Source organism: Ptychodera flava, chromosome 17, assembly GCF_041260155.1.
Source record: "Ptychodera flava strain L36383 chromosome 17, AS_Pfla_20210202, whole genome shotgun sequence".
In the NCBI taxonomy this organism is placed as follows: Eukaryota; Metazoa; Hemichordata; class Enteropneusta; family Ptychoderidae; genus Ptychodera; species Ptychodera flava.
The window spans coordinates 23906325-23930887 of record NC_091944.1 but is presented as its reverse complement, the minus strand read 5'-3'; the positions used below and the strand labels follow the sequence as shown (position 1 = coordinate 23930887).

The 24563-nt window shown below is 36.1% G+C and overlaps 1 protein-coding gene and 1 long non-coding RNA gene across 2 annotated transcripts; both read right to left on the bottom strand.

Annotated features, from left to right (window-relative positions):
• Window positions 1-818: 818 nt before the first annotated feature.
• On the bottom strand, window positions 819-16001 carry LOC139115835 (uncharacterized). The gene is made up of 5 exons (XM_070678219.1): window positions 15610-16001; window positions 14325-14962; window positions 3967-4141; window positions 2601-2733; window positions 819-1685 (listed from the first exon to the last, which is right to left on the bottom strand). Exons 1-5 carry the CDS (start codon window positions 15853-15855, stop codon window positions 1543-1545), a joined length of 1335 nt encoding a protein of 444 aa, XP_070534320.1. The 5' UTR covers window positions 15856-16001; the 3' UTR covers window positions 819-1542.
• Window positions 16002-22063: 6062 nt separating this feature from the next.
• On the bottom strand, window positions 22064-23446 carry LOC139116500 (uncharacterized). The gene is made up of 3 exons (XR_011548318.1): window positions 23255-23446; window positions 22931-23071; window positions 22064-22413 (listed from the first exon to the last, which is right to left on the bottom strand). It is a non-coding gene; the product is annotated as an uncharacterized lncRNA (long non-coding RNA).
• Window positions 23447-24563: the final 1117 nt, after the last annotated feature.

Genomic DNA, 24563 nt, shown 5'->3' with positions numbered 1-24563 from the left:
AGTCAGTCAGGGTCTTTTAAAATGTGCCCTGACTCAATTTAATGTTTATGAAGCCTTAAATTCATGAAAAAGTCAGGGACATTTCAAAAGTGCCCTGACTCAAAATTCGTCAATTAGAGAAATTTTAAGCATTTTGTCTCGTTTCTTCAGTACATTTACACAAAAATGAACTTATTTTCATAAAATTGAATCCGATGAAAGAGGTATGCAATAATCGTTGTATTTTCGTTGTTTTGTCCGATGAGAACAATATTTCAAATTTTACACTATTCTATCATTTTGTTAAATTTCAGCTGTAAAAATTTCGATTTCGTTACATTTTCCTAATAATTACTCTCATCCAATTTTCCCAAATTAGTTCCAATCGTGTTTCACCTGAAATTATTAGGCAGGGAAAGGCGTTACACAGGCAGGATATGAGGAAGCAATACGCTGTAAATCATTGACATAAGGTTTTCCGCCCAATTACAGTCTTTGCCTCATTTTTATCATATTCAATGGAAGTCTCGAAAAAGGCGATGAATCTACTGCACATTTATAATGTGGCTCGTGGGCCAGTCGACGTAACCTTCTCTCATATTTGTTTTATTTTTGGCCGATGGGTGTTTTCGGAAACTGTATTTAAGGCCCCTTAAACAGGCTTTTTGTTGACAACTCTCAGGACCTCGAGCCGCAAATATATGTCCTTACTTTCATGGTCAATTCACATCTTAATACTCTTAACTTCATTAAATAGTAAACTCTTTGCTGTTTGCAGAATTTTAGACTCTGTTAAACTTAGTGGCTAAAATGAGACTGAACGGGCTTCGTATATGTTAGTTGCATACGAATCATTTAATTGTGGAGAAGGTGTCCAATGAGAGTTTAAACCTGAAGACGAGAAAGTGTTTACAGTATTACAATCACTAGATTTTCACATATCAATGACGCCGCGCAAGTGCGTAGAAAGTACTGCAAAGACATTAAATATAATGTCTACCAAGTCGCTAACCGTGATATTTAATTTAATAAACATTTTTGTTTCCTGTGTACCTACCACATCACATAAAGAACTTGGCTGAGTAACAAGTTGTATATTCACTATGCACACAAATTCAGATAAAACTTCATTTGTCAACAATCAAGACGTGCGAAAGACTTTCAATGAGATGTACGAACGGTGAGTCTGTAGGTACTTCATCTTGGCATGTGCAGTAGAAAATTATCAGATGTTTTAATTTGTACAACACAAAATATAAATGAAATGATTATACTGATTTGAATTACATTTACTTTGAAGTTAAAGGAGGAGTTTGTCGTGGAAATTCATGCTGACAACGGTTGGATACTGATAGCGAACACTGGCATTATGAATGACATTCCTCATAGTTTAAAGCAGCATTCATGATAAGGACGTTAAGTAGACAAGAATGAATAGAAGAAATGATAAACTCAAGTCCAAAAGATATCGCACATGATTCGAATAAGGTCACTGCCTGATATGAACAACTTGTCACACACCAGTCTGGAGATTTTTTTTCTTTCGATTTTGCGTTGTCAACTCTAGCGTCGGCGGCTAAATAGTCCCGAAGTATTGTTAGCCAAAAATTCTTTAATTGATACAGATTTCGCCAAGTTTACCGACCTGCTCTCTCGAACTCTGAACGACCAAGTACTATTGTAGTGGCCAATAAATACATCTGAGTCTGCGAAGAGAAGAAACAACCAATGTCATACTATTTCTCCAAGAATGTCAATAAAGTATCCCTGCGCAAGGCAAATCTACCGATGAATGTAGAGTGCCGTATAGTACAAGTATGATTTGAGGCACTTCTTCTGATATCTCGTCAACAATTATTCTTTTCTTCACTAATTTGTTTTAACTCATTTCAACCGAGAACGCTCATTAGAATTTTTCGAATAAGCTAAATTAAATGAGTTTAATTCAACAGGAAAAGTCTAGTATTTTCTATCGTTATCTTCTTCACAAGAATTGGTAGTTCTGACAAAAAACAAAACATGTATAAAACAATGTAGTTTTCTGTAAACACAAAATGTTCTTCGTGCGATATTTGGGATGACATATTTCCAAACATCGTCTACTCTCCTTCAAGGATAGTCATAACATCTCTTAGTCAAATACTACGGATCTCCTTCAAATGTACAATGATTGAAGCAATTGCATTTCTCCATCCCTATGAGATGCTACTGGGTGGTGAGACTTAGACTTTTCTCCAAATGGTCATCACAGGGTATAGCGGCCATAGTGAATTTCATATAAGTTTGTAGGTAAATCTTAGGTAATTTTGTATCACAAACATTGCAAAATGACTCTTAATTTGTAATCATGATTTCGATAGTGAACGGTCCTAATTGCCGTAGGAATATTATAGAAACAAGTTAAAACTTCCATTGTCGAAGGGCTTGACCTTAATTGATCGGTAATGACATTGGGATGATACCGCTTTTATAATAGCCGAATCTGTTAAAGATTGCATTGACAAGTAAGATAATCTGAATAGCATATTGGATTATATTTTATGAACGCATAACGTTAGTCAAAGCTAACGTTATTGTAGAACAATACAGTTTTCAGCTTACGAGTCGACATGTGAACTTACTGATGCAAATTTGTTGTTCCAAAAGAGACCAGATGTAAGGGTCGCCCATCTCTTTCGCATATCCATTACTTGTCATGTTCTCAGCTGAGAAGGTTTTTGCAACTCCTAAACTTCTGAGTACCTTCATGATGTTCTACAAAACAAAATGTTGCATTGTCCATCATAACTATTGGCAATATTATAGAAGTAAATATATTCGAAGTAATTCCTCTTAATCAACACTATTGGAGCAAACTATGTACTTCAAAAGGCTTGATTGTATTGATTAATATTTTTTTGCAAAGAAAGTGTCTATCTCAGATAAATGATATATTTTAACTAGTTGTACCATACGAGAAATTGTAGAACAATACAAACCCTTCCACTGTGTTTTGGGGAAAGGGGACCAAACATTGCAACGGTCAGGCTAGGTTAAACATCTGTGACGTAGTGTCATGTGATTATTATTCATGAGCTGTCATTACTATTCATGAGGGCATGTATATCTCTCCTAGCCCACGTGTACTCAAGCCAGTCTCCAGCTTACCATCACTCTATGTACGTAGCTTAGAGCTTAGTGTAATAAAGTAGCATCTTAGATTATATAGTACTCGCTGTTTCCGGTCATCTTTACATCCGTTCATCATTGGAATACCAGCCTTGCCGGCCCCGACATGCTACCCCATAACCGACAATACCATCATAACGGGTGACCTCGGTTATATCACACATCAAAAGTCACAACTGGCCCGTTAAAGCCAAATAGGGACAAATGTAACGATTCGAGGTGTCCTTGACCCAAGACAAAGCTTAGAATAGCGGACCAGCAAGATGTCCTCGTTGGACTGCCGCCCACCCTTTGAATTTTGTGGATCGCCGTCGGGCCACTCGCCCAGAATGTGGTTCAGACGTACCGTTGTGTGAATCTACAAAATAAAGGCCCTACAATATTTGCCTTCAATATCGGGTTTGGACAATCTGCATTTTTGGCTTTATACTTAGGTCAAAAATAAATTCCACAAAATAATATGCAAATAATATGCGGTCACGCGTTAATGTTACGGTCAAAAAGTCAATTTATGATTTTTTCTAAATCAAAAGTCTGCATAAGCAAATAGTGGGTACAAAGGGTATATATGTGTACCTTCCAATGATTATAGTTTGAATGATTCTGCATTATCACCCACAACATAACTCGCAGGCACAGAAGTTGTATAATCCATCAAACTAGTTTTATTTTAAATTGCATGGATTCAGTCAGGCTGACAGACGATAAAGCTCGAGAGGTATTTAACAATTCAGATCTTCCTAATTAAAATTGTATAACACTTAAACCCATAATCATGTCGAGAGGTAGCAGTCTGAGAATAGGATTTCGATAACTTACCGTCGACATTGGTGGAGTTGCTACGTACACTTGTGTTAAATTGTTGGCTTTCATAAAATTCTGAATAGACTTAGCGACATGGTGAGTGGCATTCTTCATTAGTCTAAGGTCCCGCGTGTAGTATTCACATTTTGGATTTTTCGCATTGGAGAAATTTTCACAGAAGCTTTTGTATCTGCAAAAAACACATTTTTTAAATAAATTCAGGGGTTCTTTGTGCAATGAATACAAGCAAAATAACATTTCACTGTCTTTAACAATTAGAGTTTAAAGAAACATAATTACAATTTCAGCTGTACTTTATTTTCCCACTCAAGTACAAACTTGTGATTATTTGTAAAGCATAGTCATTCAACAGAAAGTTGTATTGGTAAGAGGAATGTTGATGATACTTTTCGTCATCTTAGGAGTTTGCTAAAGGTGATCTGTAAAGAGTTCAGAGCAACTGTCGACTGACCAAGTTCTTAAGGGACGTCCAACAATGAGGATGTTCTAGGACGCGTAAAGGAAATGGCTATGTTGTCTGCAATCAAAGACGAGTGATAGCAGACGGCGTTCTCGAGTTTTTAGTATTACAGTACATTTTCAATAGGGTTCAAACTCACACCTACGGCATCAAGTCACCTTATGGAGAAGCCACAGACAAAACAGCTCGGCCGAATCCCAGTCTAAAAAAGAGTGGTTCAGTAACTACGCTATTATGGCCATGTACGACTGAGCGCGCGTGGCCACGTCAGCAGCAGCCTAGCACAAGCGCACAAATTCTTTTCAAATAGTCCCTGCAGTCCTTCACCGGCATCAGCGTAAATAAAGGTTTAATAACGGAAAACTGGGTCTATGCATGTGATAACAGTATAATCCCCCGTATTCCGAACGAATCTAGCTGTGTCGCGGAATCGTAATTCCTCTTGTAGCGCCACCCCCTCGCCTACGGCTCTGCGTACCCGACGCAGCCTGACACTCGTTCGGAATACGGGGGGGGGGGGGAGCTAATATAGGTATCGACTGGCCGTATTCGACTAACGCATACTGTACGTCTGTTTGCCCTCGGGATTGAGAGTCGCCATTGCAACCTGTTTCCGTCGGTGTATGGCAATTTTTCGGCGACTCTCAGGCGGTTAGGCAACAAACGTGCCTACTGAATTTTCAACCCATGGCCAGCCAGTATGTTTGTAACGAAACACAATAATAAAAACAGCCAAAGAAGCAAAAATTGTCAACCTTTGAAAGGGGCATATTTAATACCTTAGTGATCAGATAAATCTGAAGCACTGTCAGTGGTATTATTTCGCGTATTGACTTATCACATACATTGGTACCTTCCTATCCAAGCTATGCCATAATCGGAAATAAAAAAATCGCGAAAATGTCGAAAACCAAAATTACCATGCTTATAAATCATGGTAACCATAAACGAAAGCTGTGAGACTCAATTTTAATGGTAGATATTTTGATTTTGGATTAAACCGTTAAACCAGAAGAGGTATGTAAGGGTGTCGGAAATTGACAAGTGCGGGGTCAAATTGAGGGCCAGCACAATCAAAGTGCGAGCGAATGTGAGGGCTTGAAGTGACTCAAAATCGAAGTGCAAGCAAATGTGAGGGCTTGAAGTGAGGGCTCTCACAATCGAAGTGTGAGCAAATGTGAGGGCTTGAAGTGAGGGGCGCCTTGAACCGATCAAATTCGGGCTCAGGCATACGAAAAATGAGAGTCAAAGTCGTTTTCAACGTTGAATGAAAACTTACTATCTCCAGTACACAGTCACGGGGCGGCATAGCTCTGTGAACAGTTGAACGGCTGAGCGCGGAACGAGTACACAATGACATGCGTACAGATCATGACCCATTACATCATTCAGTCTTTTTCGTTAACCTTTTCGTGTTTTTTAGTCAATGCATTTCAAATATCACTGATATCCTTTTTATTATTAATACATGCAACTCAAGCGAGCGATACTTCTTATAGTACCATTGTACGACTATAGCGCGACTGATAAATGTAACTTCAGTCAAACCAGTTCACGACCTGGGCACGTGAACTCTGATACTGTTTATCTGACATGGCGTCGTATGCGGAGTTTTTGCCGGAGAATTGTCGAAGAAAATAGAAACTTTTTTAAAGAAATTTTAGAGTAGCTTGTTCACCAGATAAAGTAAGATCTTGGTAAAATGTATTTTTGGAGACTTGTCTGGTTCTCTATGATTGATTTTTTGAGGATAAAAAAGATTCAATAGCTACTAAAACTCTGAGAAATAAGACAACAGAAAATGACAAGTTCTTTTTTACATTTGTACCTACGGTATGCTTTTACTTTCTCTGTACACAAATTTTGATAATCATTTCAAAAGATCAATTGCATCAGAATCAGGGGTCATGAATGCTTTACATTTTGTTAATAATGATGGATATTCTACCTCAATAAAGTATGCCATTTTGGTCATCGAGCCCTTGAATATTGTTCACTGAATCAATCTCATGGTCAGTCATATTGTCACAGAAATCATAGCTATAATTTCTGTGTAGTCAGCGATTGACTAGTCATTAGCTAGAAATTTGACTGTCACCTTTGTTTCATACTATATAATGGGAAAGCATTGGGGCAATCAGTATTTTTGCCAAAAAACATACCTACTTCTTAATACATCCTATGTCTATAGGTAACTTGGGTCTTGGGACTTTAGTCCATAGGTTAGTTATCTGTTAATTAGTTGTAGTTAGGTTTGCATTGTTTGCCCCCTAAGTCAGCGACTGATGAGAAACCACACTCGGGTTTCGAAACGCAAGCGCCAAAGGGCCACTCTATCAACTTTATAACACCATAGGTCCGGCTGCGTCTCGCCATAAGCTTTCCCCACACAAATAGTCCAGTCAAAATAGGGTTAGACCCACCACAAATTGCAACAGAATTTTTTTCTTCGGAATGCATTTCAGAGAGGTACCCAGAACAACATATTAAAAGTTTACTCGAATCCATCTTGGGGAAATATGTCTAATTTGCATAAATCAAATATGGCGGCCAACTATCCAACAAAATAACATAATTTGCTATATATCACATGTTAAACAAGCTATTTCAGTGATTTCAGAGTCTGACACTAGTAATTTGGCCCAGAGAATTATTTTGGAGGTATAATGTTTCATATAGGTACTTCATTAATTTGCATAATTCCAATATGGCGGCCAACATTCCTACAAAAGACATTTTCGATCATATATTAAGTGTTAAACAAACTATTTCAGTGATTTTAAAGTTAAAAGTATATTTCTTTGGCAAGGACAAACGATTTTCGAGATGCTATGATTTGCATAGGTAATTTGTTAATTCGCATAAATCCAATATGGTGGTCAACATTCCTACAAAGGACATTGTCGGTCATATACCACGCATTAAACAAGCTATTTCTTTGATTTTAAAGTTTTAATATTTTTCTTGGGTATGAAGAAACACTTTCAGTGGCTCAATTTTTACAAAGGCCCTTTGATAATTTGCATAAATTAAATATGGCTGCCATATTAATGCCCATGGCTTAATGATTCTAATATAAATAACGGTTTTGTTATAGTTTTTAGCACTAGGAAACTATCAAGAAGAAACTGTTAAGTCCTTGGACATTCATTTTTAAAATTTGTTTGATTTTTCTGTATATGACGACTGTTAATGAATGTTAGTCTTCTGAATGATATATTCTCTTTCTAAATATAACATTGAATTCATCTGTGTGTGGGATTTTCGTAATTTGTAAGGGTGTTTTACACTCTACAGTGTCAAAGCATGTAATCTGTAATGTTTACTGTTAAAAAAAGGGGTGTTCAATCATTAGTTTTTAATTAAGACTTAACCCCCTTCTTATGGACGGGTGCATCTTTATAAGATCACTTAGATGATAGGCAAGAAGTCATCACACATACCAGCAAAATACAATAAACACAACAAAACTAAAAAAACAGAAAAAATGATATGACCGAAATAAAAAATGTCGTAATACACACAAATTGAAACTTAGCACTATTGCAAACAATGTCAGATTCCTAAAAACTTTCTGGACACACAAACCCAAAAAATCTGAAAACAGCATGCTTTAGCAAAGACTTACAATTAATCCAAACACAGAATCCAACTATTACACAATACAAAGAAGTACATCTTGAGTCATTTTTCCAAGTGTCATTTTTCCAGATGTACATGTTTGTATCGTGTAACAGTTGGATTCTGTTGGGCTAATGAGTTGTTTGAATTAATTTTAAGTCTTTGCTAAGCATGCAATTTTCAATTTTTGTGAGTTTGTGTGTTGATCAAGTTTTTAAGAGTCTGACATTGTTTGCATCAGCGCTAAGTTTTAATTTGTCTGTATTGTGGCATGTGTTATTTTTGGTCACATTATTTTATTTTTTGCGTTGTATTATCTTTGTTGTGTTTATTGTATTTTTGCTGTTATATGTGATGACTTCTTGCCTATCATCTAGGGGGATGTACCAAAGATGCACTCGTCCATAAGGAGGGGGTTCAGTCTAAATTAGAAACTAAAGATTTGGTCCACGACTTTTTTAAAACAGTAAACATTAAAGATTACATGTTTTAATACTGTAGAGTATAAAGCACCTATAAAAATCACAAATAATACGGTACACAGATGAATCTAATGTTATATTCAGAAAGAAATTATAATTAGATGACTAACAATCATTAACGGTTGTCATATTTAGAAAAATCACAAATAATTAAAATTGCATGACTTTCTTACAACTCAATAGTAAACGCACATCAACAGATATGTATTTTAATCCGTTCGGAAGTCATATATGTAAGTCTACCAAATTTGCTTTAACATTCTTTTCAAAATACAGTGTATTTATGGGGTATTTTATGAATTCAGGTATCACAGACACCTATTAAAATAAACTTTTATTCGTAAATGGATCGTTATTGTAAGTAAATTTATTGTATATTTTCTACATTTTTAAAAATAAATGTTCAAGGACTTAATGTGGAGCTGCACGTTGCCAACACAGTTTTTTTCGAAGGAATATTTCTCATCTAAGATGACAAGGAAACCCTTACAAACTATTTTGTGAAATGTAATATTTCACTTGAAACAAGAGTATATCCTCATTCTAAAATGGCATGGGCTGAACGACTGACACTCAAAAAAGTGCTTAAAATCATGGTTAGCAAAATAAAAATGCCTCTAATTCAAAATGTAAGAATTTTATTGCAAAACAAAATAGTTGTTTTGTTATATAGCATTTAAAAACATAATGTGAAAATTTCAGAAAATATGACCCAGCCAGAACAGAGTTATATTCTTTGGAAATCTTGAAATTCGAATAAAAGGGAAGCAGGAATTTGGTGAGTGATTTGCATACATTTGCATACACTAACCCTTCTATATCATGCAACTTACGACTGCTTGCCAAGGTAAAAGGTGAACCTAACCAATTTTTAATCTTGGGTTAAAAAATTAATAAAATTGAAAGAATATTTGCAAAATACAGTGCGTTGGCTGCAGTGCCCTCTTGACAGTTTTTTCTTGATATTCCTATTCCTAAAAACTCTACCATAACCTTATTTATATTAGAAGCTACTTGGGCATCAATTTGGCAGCCATATTTAATTTCTGAAAATCATCAAGTGTCCTTTAAAAACATTGAACCACAAAAGGTGTTTCTTCATGCTCAAGAAATATAATTAAACTTCAGAATGGCTGAAATAGATTGTTCAATAAATTTTATGACAGAAAATTTCTTTTGTATTGGATTTATGCAAATTAACGAAGTGCCAACGCAAATTATTGCACCTCAAACATCATTTGACCATGCCAAAGAAATATACATTTTACTTTGAAATCACAGAAATGGCTTGTTTATCCCTTTGACTGCTGTAATTTTTTACACCAACATTTTAATGCGATGTTTTACCAATTTCTGAGAACATTTCTGTACGTTTTTTCATAATTTTGGACAAAATGGATATCATTCAGCAGCAACAGATTTTAATTAAAAATTTTGGCAAAAAGCAGAAAAATTGACTGTGGTACATTTTATAAAGTTGACAGAAATAGACTTTGGCGCCCAAAGGGTTAATACATTGTATATGACAGAAAATGTCTTTTGTAGGTATGTTTGCAACCCTATTGGATTTATGCAAATTAACGAAGTACCTAAGCAAATCATTGCATATCGAAAATTGTTTGTCCATGCCAAAGATATACACTTTTAACTTCGAAATCACAGAAATGGCTTGTTTACCCTTTGACTGCTGTAATTTTTTACACCAAAATTTTAATGCAATATTTTACCAATTTCTGTGAACTTTTCTGTACGGTTTTTTCATAATTTTGGACCAAATGGATATCATTTGTCAGCAGCTACATATTTTTATCAAAATTTTGGAAAAAAGCAGAAAAATTGACTGTGGTACATTTTATAAAGTTGACAAAAATAGACTTTGGCACGAAAAGGGTTAATACGTGGTTTATGACAGAAAATGTCTTTTGTAGGTATGTTGGCCACCATATTGGATTTATGCAAATTAACAAATTACATATGCAAATCATAGCATCTCGAAAATCGTTGTCCATGCCTAAGAAATATACATTTAACTTTAAAATCACTGAAATAGCTTGTTTATACGTGGTATATGACCGAAAATGTCTTTTGTAGGAATGTTGGCCGCCATATTGGAATTATGCAAATTAACGAGGTGCCTATATGAAACATTATACCTCCAAAATGATTCCCTGAGCCAAATAACTAGTGTCAAACTTTGAAATAACTGAAATAGCTTGTTTAATATGTGATATATAGCCAATTATATTATTTTGTTTGATGGTTGGCCGCCATATTTGATTTATGCAAATTAGACATATTTCCCCAAGGTGGATCCGAGTAAACTTTTAATATGTTGTTCTGGGTACCTAATTAAAATGCATTCTGAAGAAAAAAATTCTGTTGCAATTTGTGGTGGGTGAGGTGCCAAAATCTCGTAGATTGACTGGACTAAAACAAAACGTTACCGTACACACCAATCTAAACCTCCCTACAAATATCCAAAGCGAAACAAACATTTCAATAACACAAACAATCGGATAAGAATGTAGGAACACATTTTCGAAACGAATCAAACACAAACTCGACACAAAACATTTTAGATAGTTAGGTGGGGAGCCTCTTTGACATCGATTTCTTTACATTCGAGTCAGTCCTGAAAGTCGGGTTTGGCCAGCACTGTAAGGTGGTGAAATCTCCGATATATATATCGGATATTTACTTTCGATTTGAGAGAATGTAGTATCGTCTAGTATCGAAGCTAGAGTCGTTCTTAGAAGTCGGGGTTTGACCAGAACTGTAAGGTGGTGAAATCTCAGATATGTATCAGATATTTACTTGCAATTTGACAAAATCTAGTATCCTCTAGTATCGAAGCTAGAGTCAGTCCTTGGAAATCGCGTTTGGCAAGAAGTGTGAGGTGGTGGAATCTCTGATACATTCGGATATTTACTTGCGATTTGACAGAATCCAGTATCGTCTAGTATCGAAGCTGGAGTCAGTCTTTGGAAGTCGGGTTTGGCCAGAACTGTAAGGCACGAGGGCAAGTCATTCTAGTATCGTTTAGTATCGATATTTGTGGCGAAGGGAAATTCGTCTTGGTGTGACTGATGGACAGACAAGCAGACACGATGTGTTCTGTAAGTCTGCTACAACACACACATTTTATTTCGTGGTCTTACTTCTATATATACACCAAAGCATAGACCCTCGAGAAAAACGGGCAGGCAACTGCTGTGGGGTTTTTTTGTGCGATCTATCTTGGAATATATTAAGTTTATTTGCCAAGCGGTCCCCGACAATAATACTTCGTACTTAACACTGAATCTCATTAACGATCAAACTGACGTTCTAAATATGTACACTTTGCCTTAGCATGGCACGTTCGAGTAATGACACAGAGAATTTTGAGAATTTTTTTTTGTACCAGTCATGGTGAATGTTCTGGTAACGATGAAGATCACAGTTTTTCTCGAGGGTCTATGACCAAAGTTAAATGTCAAAGTAGACATAAAATAAAAAACAACGGAAAGGTCAGATTTGCATATTATGGCTTCATTTAAAAACTGACGCTGTGAAATCGTCATTAGTATGCGTACAGAACCCTGGATAATAAATAGAAAATATACTATCTGTTTTGCATTATTTCTGTTGGATTTAATTTCCATTCCCGACAATATTAGAGTCCCCAAATTCGCCGATAAATATCGGGTAAATATCGGAGATTTCACAGATCTGGCGTGCCAAGGCACAGGGCAGGTCATTCTTGTATCGTCTAGTATCGATATTAGGGTACCCAAATCGCCGAAAAATATCGGGTAAATATTGGAGATTTCACAGATCCGGCGTGCCGAGGCACCAAGCAATTTATTCTGGTATCGTGTAGTATCGATATTACAGTCCCCAAAGCGCTGGTGAGTATCGGCTGTTACACAGACGCGGTTTCCCATGGGACACGGTCCGGACAACCGCAGTTCCTTCTAGTATCGTCTAGTATCGATTCTAGTCCCGAAATCTTCGATATGTCAAACTTCGATACTAGATTGTAAATATCCATTATTTAAAAATTGTGCAAAGTCGCGCCTTCATGTGAGTCGAGAGACACTTGAGATTTTAAACGACGTGATCAGTCGTGTGTCACTGTCATGGCATTAATTTCAATAACGATAATCGACCGATGGGCTTGTCTCAAGTTTAAAAACTTTACAAGAAAGTGTTTTTCAGTCCTGACAGTGTATAACCTAATTATGGCGATGACTGTTTTAATATTTCTGCCTGTCGCATATATAGCGTTCGATTTCACTTTGACAAGCACTTTGAATGTGCGATCCCTGCCCGATCAGTCAGTCGCTGATCAGTCAGCCAGACATTATATTCTTAAAGAAACTCAAGGATGTAAAGATTACAAAATGCCTCATTCATATTTTTACGGCGTTTGACAATTTTTTTGCCGTCAGGGACGTCATGTACTTTAATAGCCGTTCGCTCATATCGTGAAGCTTCGATCGATGCTGTAGCTCCATGCATGCTCATACACAGGGCTGCGCCGTTTACACTTCAGTGAAGATCGTATCGCGCTTTTAGAAGTGACTTTGATCACAAGTCTTCATTCGATCAAGGTGAATTTAGCACTGATTTTCGCAAGTCTCAACCCTCAAATACGCTCGCACTTCGATTGTGAGAGCCCTCACTTCAAGCCCACACATTTGCTCGCACTTCGATTGTGAGAGTCCTCACTTCAAGCCCTCACATTCGCTCGCACTTTGATTGTGCTAGCCCTCACTTTGGCCCCGCACTTGTCGATTTCCGGCACCCTTACATACCTGAACAGAAGCATGAGCAAAAAATTAAGAAAATTTTTCTTATCTAATGTACAACCAGAAGGTTTAATAAATCAGTCAGTTTCTCATGCAGTGATCGCTAAAGTGAGGTCTTATTTCAAAACAAAATGGCCTAGAACAATATTTTGTCGATAGATCAGTTACAACTTACACTAAGGCTATCACAGCTTGGTTTTCACAATGACTGAAGACATTTACTTGACATACACCTTCACAATATAGGTTTCATTTGCCACAGACAGTATCGGGCAAAAAAATGAAATTATGCAAATTGGTAATACTTTCTCAAAATTTCAGTAGCTCCCTCCCTGTATTCGGATGTAGTTTCTCACTGCTGTGTCTGTCGTTCGACATAATTTGTTGATGTTGGCGTTACCTTCTAAAAGACAAATTTGCCAAGAGGTCACATTGGAATTACTAAATGTAGTTAGTTTACATGTCGTAAAATAGACTTTTGCGTGGCGACAGTGACTGACAAAATGGTGATCCGGGTAGAATGGCTGGCCTTCTAATGCAGATTATCTGTCGATTTCTATTAAAAATTAAACTAAAATGTATCTTTGACCTTCAGTTTGCTATATTTGTGCTCTGAACTTTACAGAAATTAGATTCTGTAAATTGTGCAGTTTTCTGCATATATACTTTGAATGCGTGGCAGCACTAGCATGGACTGTTAAGCTTTATCTTCGAAAATACAGTCTGGTACTTACATATTTACGACATTTGGCGAGTGAAATTTGTGTGTTACACCAAAACGCGTTCGATTCACCACCTGACGATTTAAACGCGTCAACGTGATGTTTAATTTTTTACTTATAGCCTTTTAAAATGCGCCACGTTTTCCAGTAATATGTATTCATGGGATAAATTGTTTAGTCATTTACTAACAAACCTTGACCTAACTGGTTCTCAGAGCCTCATAAACATATATCAGCTGATGATGTACTATAAGTGAAATATATTGTTATTTACATTTCTTGTGGCTTGTTCCTCCAGTGAACTGCGAGGTACGGCTGTCCTTTAAAGACATTTTCACGAATGCTGCTCGCTGAATGTTGAATATCAGGTGACAGTACCATATGCTTGGTGACTTTTTCAATGGTCGTTGGAGAGGGAGCTTGTACAGTATGTCTAAGGATCCAAATTCCGACACATTTCATCGAAGATGCCGCCTTGAGTTGTTCTACTAGCTGATCTTCTGTCTCGGGTAGAAGGTCATGCTCTGGAAGTGCTACACCAAAAGCAGAACTATAAAGTTTTGCAGACGTTTCATACGCATCAGCCATATATTTTTCTGTTATAGGAGAAGCAATTACAGTTTCGACTGTCCTGTTGCACTTCTCGTCGAATTCTTTCACCGGGATAATATTCACAATCTTTTTCAGCTGTTTAACATCAAATGTTTCTTCCAGTGTCCTTATCTTTTCCAGTTTTTCGTGCATCGTAAACATATTATGTTCAAAAAACATAACTGCGTTCACTATAGAACGATTTTGTGCAATTGAGTATTCCAGAGCAGTTCTAAAATAACCATACTGGCAGTTTGGGCCGCCACGTCCTATAGCATTAATATACAGCAGGAAGCGTGTAGATGACCCGGTCTCATCAACCTACGGATAAGATAAGATACGTGCAAAAACAGACTGTTAGATTTACTCATTCAAGAAACAGCACTCTTATCCAAGACACAGTCCTCAAGTTAATCTCTATGTCTGTCATTAAAACACTTATACAGTATATATTATGAACATAAACACAACGACACCGCGTTGACTTCATGATGAAATATTTTGAGCAGAGAACGCCCTTCCATTGCGAGGTCACTTTCACAAAGTATTGCTCGCTGAATGTCGCTATTTGGTGAAAATAATCATGTCTGTTTTAATGACATTTCCATGGGTAGTAAGGGCGCAAATAACTTCAAAATGTTGTTCTACCATAAACCAAAGCACTTCATCAAAGAGTCCATTTATATTGATCTGTTTTGCATGGGTAGGTCAACTGATACCATCTGTTCGTGCCGTATTTGAATACAGAACTATAATATCCGCCGGTCGTCCATACAGAGTAAATAGTACATACTATCAAAAGCCAATCCATAAATTAACTTGAGATTGTAAAATAATAAAAAAATTTTGAGGCTTCGAATGCTGAGGTCTCCCGAACAAATCTAGAACTTTCAACTTCAAAGATGCAGTCCATTTCAAATAAAAAGCAACAAAACACAATTACTACAGTCAATTCTGTGTAAACTTACAAATTTAAGAGGTCCCCACTGCGACGAAGTTGGCATTGAAGATGTCTCTGTATGTCCTTTGGCTGTTGTACCAGAATGGCCTCTGTTTTCGGCTCTCTCCGATATTGCCATTTCCTTCGTCGGGTGTTGTTGGTGATGGTCGACTACTCTTTCAGAATAATTGTTCTCAATGTTTAGCCAGAGAAAAGTAAAAATATAAAACGAAATAAATATTATCAGAACTGCAAGAAAGGCTCTAATGAACATAGTCAATTTATCATGAAATATGTCAATAAGGGAACAAGAGCAATTGGGGTACCGGAGATCGCGTGTTTGATGTGCTTAAAATCTAAAATAGTGTAAAATGTTTGGAGTGTAAAACTGAACCAGGTACACTATATTCCCATAATACCGCATGCGCAGCATCGTTCAAAATGAAGCAATATGACGTCAAAACAAGATCAATAATTCAAATCATACAAGGTAATAAATTACCAGGTCCTTTAGTATCAAATATCAAAATAAAAAAAATAACAAGGTGACGAAGGGCCATTGTAAACCATACTTACAATCATTGGTGGTGGTACTAGGTGTCAGTAGTGGGTGAGCGTATAGCCTGTTAGCATGCTACACGTGTCAAGCATAGCCCTGATGTTTCAAAATTGATGGCAGCTCAATGAAGCTATCGATAAGGTCAAAGTTGAGAATGCTGTCACGCATCATTTGCGCAACAGTTGTGTCTTATTTGGAAACCATGTCCCAATATCTGACATAGATTTTCTCAAAAGATCTTGCAAGTCTACTGTCCGAAAAGCCTTATCTCACTGACTTAAATGCTTAAATGAGGCATGTCGTTCTCGAAAATCGTCATATGACTCAAAAGCTCTACAGTATATCAGGGGTTGGGAAAGAGATACACAATACGTTGGAGCAGATGGAATGTTGCTCGACACGACAAGTAGGGGAAGGTGATAATTTGAAAATTAAAATTTATCCCTCTCGCCGTATAGCTTTGTATACGGAGTATTTATGTCTTATTTGGATAAACTGATGAAGATATGAAGCTGATCTTTAACTCATCTGGATGAAAATGATTCAGATAATTTGATATGTCTTGATTATTCAAACCTGAGAGGTCATCAATATACCTGTGTTATGTATTGAAACATTTAACAGCAATGCTCTCGCGGTTAGCTATGTTGACAGATTGTATGAACTTAGCTTCATATGAATATAGAAAAAGCATCTGCATGAAGTGGTGTACAGTTTTTTTCCCATTGAAATGCCCACAGTTTGCCTAAATACCATGCCCGCAAATTTATGAATACTTTGTCGATGAGGAAATGAAGCATCTTAATAACTTTCTCATCAGTGTATTTATGTTTGGCATTGGTGTTTTTACTGAAATATTCCTTGTTGCGTGTGATGACGATATACTGGTATCTATGATTGCCATTCTTGTGGAAGAAAGCTTGCTTCACGAGCAGTGACATTCTCTATTTAGGTTTCTCATTGGGTATTGTAGTGTACAAAGTGAAAAAAACTATGCACGGATGGAAGTGTATGTGATTTTAGTTGATTGTAAAGTACTTAATGATTATTTCAAGCTGTTAAAATGTACTTACTACAAATTAACATGAATGTACTTGTATTTCTTCACTGTGCAAATTGGTCAGTATGTCCGCTGCTGGTGAGCGTCTTATTAATCTATGATACATCGTCGTTATGCATCTTAAAAGTCCCCCCCCTCTCTCTCTCTCTCTCTCTCTCTCTCTCTCTCTCTCTGAGATAAATCGCTTGTTTTCATGTTTTCATATCGGTGTTATTGAATACATATATTCTCGTCCCCTTACCAATACTTAGGTGCTAGATAGAAACCATTGAACTACTCGAATAGGAACGCAAGTTAACTATGCTTTAAGATCTAAAAGGACAATGTACCTTGAGCAGCGAACATAATGTGCATGGGCTGTACTGACAGCTGACCGCTTGTCTAACAGCATTTTAAAATGTCATATGAGGCTTAGTCATGGGTGTCGCGCCAAAGATTAACATTAGAAATTGTATCATATGAAGGTGCACAGCTGACACTTACATGGTCAAGAGCAGTAATGGGTAAAAGTAATAAGGAAAGAATAAAACAGGATGAATTTTTACTATCTGATAAATTTGTAGGACCATTAGCCTACGCATTGCTTACACAATAAATTGAAACCATGTTTACTTTGTCACCTGATGTGCACAGTTCACACACGCTTTGTCAGACCCGGGTAAGTGTATATTTTCTTTTTAATCCGTCGAAAAGCTGGACGTAAAGGGAATTTTTTGTGTAAAACATTTTACATTTACCATGATAAAAACCCGTTGAGTTAAAAGTGAATTTCAAAATAGCTTAGAATTACAACTTGCTTGGGCTATAAGAGAAACGTTTCTTGCGATTGAAAATGTAGCTGCATTTTTATGTTGCCTTCTAATTGTCATATTTCCCGGCTAAGAAACTGCGCACTCTAATGATAGGTTTTTTCTCGGTACAGTGTGTACGGGTCGGTACAACGATTGGTGTTTCCTACACTGAACGTGTTCTGCCAGCGAGAACAGGGGACGTCGTATTTGGTTAAATTGTCGCAAAATCTATCAAAACCAAGGGAATAGTTATAACAGTTTTTCAACAACAATAACATACAAGTTAGCCTCGAGTCACAGTCGCATGTGGTTCGACACACGGCGATAGCCGCTCCGTATGCATTACAATTTGAGATATTGGAAGTTGGGAAATGTTATAGTCGCTATACGCACGTATCGACGAGATCGGATATGAATTTCTCACACAAAAAGCCACAACTTACTTAATAAACCAGCATCGATAGCTTCTAATACATCTCTGAATTCATACCTTCTGTATTCCATCGTGATTAACTATCTTCTTAGCATTTTTACGGTGCGATTTACGACAATTTTCAAAGAGTACCATTCATGATGAAAATGTCACATATTTGTTAAGTTACCTAACAATTGACTGAGGACTTGATGAATAGTTATAGAGCAGTACTTTTAAAACATATGTTTATGTTAAATTTGCTGGTTTTTAATATGCATGTAATTTAATAAGTGATGTGAATGTATTTTTTCAGATCAAGACTACATGCACTGGCGGCCAGTGAGCGTGATGCGTGACAAGACTGAAACATTAATTTCTTCTTGTTATGCCATTACAACAATGATTTATTGCCATGAAAAGCATTTATGATTATCAAAATCTAGTTTTCCCTGCAGTTTTATGAATTTATGATTTAAAACAAAAAAACGTTCTTAGTTAGGTAAATCGCAAAACCTCTTCATTAATTAAATCTGTACTTTCATAAAAGACAATTAACAATTTGTTAAAAAAATTAACTCAGGCACAGCTTTGAAGCTGTGATACTTGTGTGATTTTTTCCCTTTATGGCTCAATGAAGATTCTTAGAGAAACCGTACGCTATAATGTAAATCGTCGCTAGAGGGCAACCTTCACGCCTGCGCTTAAGCTGTTGTTCCAGGGACTACCTGATAGAATTTGCGACCATTTAACCTGCACTCGCCTGTGCTTTTTTAAGTTAACATTTCTGTGTCACGTTCTTATTGCAAAAACTAAGGACACAGCATTTTGATTGGTGTCAAAGTAAAGGGACAATGACAAAAATCAAACTTTGAAAGGAAAAAATATAAAGAGCAGAACTGAAAAAATCAGGAGTGATTGAATCATAGTTTGTGTCAAAATTCAAGAGACTGCAAGGTACACAAATACGACTCTACTGACATGCGATTTTGCAAATGTAACTGTCTATCTTTCATTTCGCTTGGTTATTTGTAACATGAGTTCAGTTCGTGATTACCTAGAGGCTAAATTTACATGTTTTCATAGTATGCAGCGCAAAGTTTTACTTAAAGTTTTTTAAAATTTCACGTTCCATACCAGAAGAGAAAATCGATTTGCGTGTCTCGGGTAATTGCGTCCGCACAGAGATTAACATGTTTCGCTTGATTCCCATCTGAAGATATTGAGTGATTTTGAATATGGTCGATCAAAATGACGACATTTTCAGCTACCTTTCTGTCTGAAACTTGATTTACGCGTATACTTCTGGTCACTCCACTAGCTTCGATAAACAAAACTTAAATTTCAAAGCGCAATCATGTGATGTGTTAAAGTATGATCAACAGATCTTAAGTAAGTGACATGACTTGACTATGTATAAGGCTATTTTTTACGATGCGATTCATTGCTTTACGGCTGGTGAATATATTAATTTTGAATAACAATTGGTATCAGATATTAATATATATGTTTACCACTCATTAAGGGTTGATATCTCACTCGGAGTCCACAAAATCGTTATTTTGCTTTACACTTTCCCCAATGGTAACTGTACACGATTCTCGACGCATCAACAAAACGTTTTGGAACTGAAATTACCCTTTAATTATGAAAAAAATATATTTATATCCACACTTAGATGTAATGGCTGAGAATAGTGTGCACTATACAAGTGTGTTGTGGGTATAAACGAAATAAGTGAAATACTATGCTAGGTGATTCAAAATGCTGTAAATGGCATACGAAAAGTTTAAATAAGGTACACGTGACAACAAAGCTGATATCTTGTCCATAAATGACCTCGCCCGGTGTTGGCGTATTATGTGATACCTCCGTTGACCAATACACAATCCTTGAAATACTGTTTTCATCAATGATAATCCGGTAAACGTTATATTATAAAAATTTAGCCGATTTGCATTGTTTATAATATTTATGAAAGGGATTAATCAACTTTACAGACATTGTTCATAGCTATCCCTTGTTGTTTAGAGTAAAGTAAATAGGATAGGAAACGTACGAAGGCATGTATATGTTTATGTCTTCCCTTAAAAAGAGCGACACATAGAATAAAACCTCAATTCAAAGTAACCTTTTCGTGTCACTTGAGAAGAAATACCACTAGCTACATAGTACATTCGTAGCTGATAGTGGGCACATCTGAATTTCGATAACCGAACTGAGTTTGTACAACACTAAAAAAGAACTATACAAGAACAGTGTTTACTATCATGGCAGACTTACGCAGCCTTACCAAACACGATCACTACTTTGAAATTGACAATTCAAATGTCGCAAAAAAGTCGTAGTGAAAAATACTTCAGTGCCCATTTGATAGTAGAATTGGTGCCTTTCTTTAAAACTCTCCGATAGGACGAAACACTACTAGGGGTGTTCACATTCCATTCTCCCACTCTTGACACAAATATATAAAAAAATATGAAAAGTTGCCTTGCTATTTATAATTCTTTCTTATTGGGATTATTGAAGCTTCATCAAAGATCAATATTTAATTATTTTTTCTCTGGAAATATGACCTGAATTGTAGTGACAATGTTATATACTTGAGGAGATTAGATATCAAGGGTTTGCACAAGACCAAGAATGTTTCAAGTTGCCTTGTCTTATTGTCACTTCTCAATGCTTATACATTCAATGGAACTGAAATATATGCGCCATATCAAAACTAATTCTACAAATACAGCTTAATGCTCTACGTTCACAACGTCTTTACAAATTCAATGCAGGTATAAATCTATCTCTGATGAAACTAAAAATTGCCTAGCACAAAATCAAAGCAAAAAGTTTGATATGTGTCTCTTAATTGCTTATTAATAATGTCAAGTAAAAATATTATTTCAACATTTGTAGGGCATTGGATTGGTTACGATTGAGACCCCGCCTGCTTGGACAGGAAAATTTTGCACATCAGAGGTAATTTTTTTAATATCCTACACATATGCGGTACGACTGACTCTTAGCTCATGTCTTCAACAGAGTTCTATTATAGCTTAACCCAAAAATGTATGTCATCATAGCATGTTTTCTAATTTATAAAAGAAACACGTCGCATTTGCCCAAAATTCTCAAAAAATCAAACAAATATAATAAACACTTTCAGAACCGATACTCGATAAATAGTATTTTCCCTGCAGTAAGCATTTATAAAATATATGATTGGTATCATTGTATCATGATCAACCACATAGCGAATACAATTTTAGCGAGGAAAGCTTTTTCTATCGAAAATTAAGACATATCTCGCCGATTATAAGTTAACCTTGTCATAGGTATCATGACGACTAGGTTATGCCTCTAGTAAACAGAGTTTGTTCACAAAGTTATCAACTGATTATTGTGGATTTCCTAAACTCAATTTTTCAATCATTTAAAATTAGCAAACAAATCACTTAATGGTTGATACATTAATTTCACTGTAATATCAAGGTGGGTACTTTTTATCATTAAGCTATCCTACAAATATTTTGTTTATTTAATAAATCAATGGTACAATTATTAATTTATTTTCAATGAAATAATAATAATAATAATAATAATAATAATAATAATAATAATAATAATAATAATCATTATCATAATATTAATAGCATTACATGGTAACACATGCACTATGTACCAAACAGAAAATAGACTCAAAAGTGTCCTGTAAAGTAAAAGACACTCCAATATGTCACAATAAATACTAAAAAGACCGTAATAAAAGCCAGCCTAGCGATTCTATCAATTTTCTGACTGAAAAGGCATAGGTCGTATTTAGAGTTATTTGTTCTTATGTTAGTATCCAGTGTGTTTCCACAATATTCTTCATCCGATTTTATTGTTTCGGACGATGGGTGAATTGTCGATGCGACTCCACCGCCTTGTCTTCTTATGCAACCATTTGTATGAATCACTGCTAGCTCTGTCGCTTTATTCATTGCACCACCATCGAATCTTCCACTCTCAGAACCCTAGGGGAACGAAGGAAAATTAAATGATTTCAGGTTAAGTAATTTGACGAGTGTCCACTGGCATCGTAAACAAATGAGTTTTGTGGAGTTCCTTACAATTTATTCGTTTTAATTAGGAATTATCGTCTCGTAAAGACATAATAGGATGCTCATGTACAAAGTGAGTGTTGGTGGTAACAAATCCATATTTACGTCAGGTATGAGGTGGTAACAAGTCTTATTTGTCAATAAATACGACTAGAATGGTTTTCCGGTATTTAAAGAATTTAATTGAATATATATTTTATTACATCATTAACATAAGCATGACGGATGAATACCTGCGGATCGATACCATAGACGACAGGAGTCTGTTTTGAAAACACCGATCAAATGGATTTAATATATACCAACGCTGTCGGAGAAGATAAAACTATCAAACGGTGAAAAATCAAAACTGTCACGACATGCAAAACAAAACAGTCCTCCTACACCCTGGGTTTTTATATCGATGTTTTGAGTGAAGCGAATACCATACCTGCTCGGTTTGCTGGTTTCGTTGATGTGATGAGTCATTACGTTTGCGATCTCCTTCTAAATAAACGTAATATATGACAGCGAATTCCACAAGCATCAAAAATGATAACGTCTCACAGAAAGCGAACCAGTAATCAATACACTGAACAATAAAAATGAATGAAAAGGGTAAGACGTTCATGTCAGCCTCTTGATTAAAACTTGCATGTAATCATTTGCCATAGAGTGCGAATATTTATTATTGTTTCTCAACATTGAACCAAAGCAAATATACGTCAACTTCAATGTTTAAATTGATGGCCGTATAATATGTACATTAGATTACCATGGCATACTCCACTTTTGGCATTTCTGACTTCACCATTTCGCTCTTTGTTACCAGAGTAAGAATACACGTGATTCCAAGGGTGACCTTTGCTGGCGAGGAAGTCGGCGGGATCCAGAGAGCTAGCCAGGCGATGATTACAAAGGTACCAGTTGGTATATAAGCGTTGAGAAAATAATAAGACAGCTGTCGCTTCAGATGAAATTTCACCAGCACGTAGATGAAGCTTCCTAAAAAAATTTAAGTGCCAATAAGTCTTAGATAATATATTGACACTTAGCACATGAAGGAAAAATCTGTCGAACTAAGCAAACATCCCAAATCAGAATCGTCAATAAATTGCCCTCCTGTCTACAGATGAGATAGTGAGTATAATTGAAGTTCAATGGTTGTAACCTCCACAGATGTAATAATCTCCACAAACGTAATATCAACCACAATTGTAATAAAATCACCACAAATGTAATAAAATAGTCAACCATTGATGTAACAACCCGCAACCACAAATGTAATAAACAATTTAACCACCAATGTAATAAAACTAAACCATAAATGTAATAAAATTGAACTTGAATATGTGATCATTTGTTTATCACTGCCCTGAGTAAATAATAACTTTAATAGGACTAGTGTAATGTTATTGCATACTTTCCTGAAACTAGGTTTCCTTTCCGAAACACAGAATAGAATACTTTGAGAACGCTATCAGAAAACGGCGAGGTACTGATCAAACCGTTAGGTAATGGTAGTGGAACAGCAGTTCTAGACACTGATAATTACATAATAAGTAAGCATCAAAATAAATCGTCAACCAGTGATACCACACAAAGTTTATGACAGATGACTCAGAACAAATAACAGAGAAATTTAAAACCTTATAACAGAAACTTACGACACAAAACTTGTTGACGAGAACATATATTTCAATCTAGTAAATAACAATACGAACACTACCTTGAACACAGTAGAACAAAATTAGACATCCTGGCATCCCTAGTGAAGGAACAAACTTCAAGTGGGACAACATAGGAATACAGACAATCTATTGATTATTCCGCACAATTTATCCACTGAAGACGAATTTGAGGCGATTGATTAAGAAAATACGGATATGTTCGAAAAAATGGCGTTAAAGGATCGTAGTGTTATACATTCTTCCCCACTCTGGAGTAGAGACTGCACTTACATTCAGATTACAGCTGTGTCTAGCCATGGCCAATCAGTTCTGTACACAAAACAGGGAAACGTAAAATACACTTTCAAATATGCAAAACACACTAAACGCAAACAATTAAGAAATGAATAATGT

Excerpts from the sequence above, each read along its gene's own strand:
- LOC139115835 (XM_070678219.1), bottom strand. The coding sequence starts at position 15,855 with ATGTTCATTAGAGCCTTTCTTGCAGTTCTGATAATATTTATTTCGTTT. Across the intron at positions 14,963-15,609 it reads AGTGGGGACCTCTTAAATTT|GTTGATGAGACCGGGTCATC; the intron begins GTAAGTTTACAC and ends TCTTATCCGTAG. Across the intron at positions 1,686-2,600 it reads GGAACAACAAATTTGCATCA|ACTCAGATGTATTTATTGGC; the intron begins GTAAGTTCACAT and ends TTCTCTTCGCAG.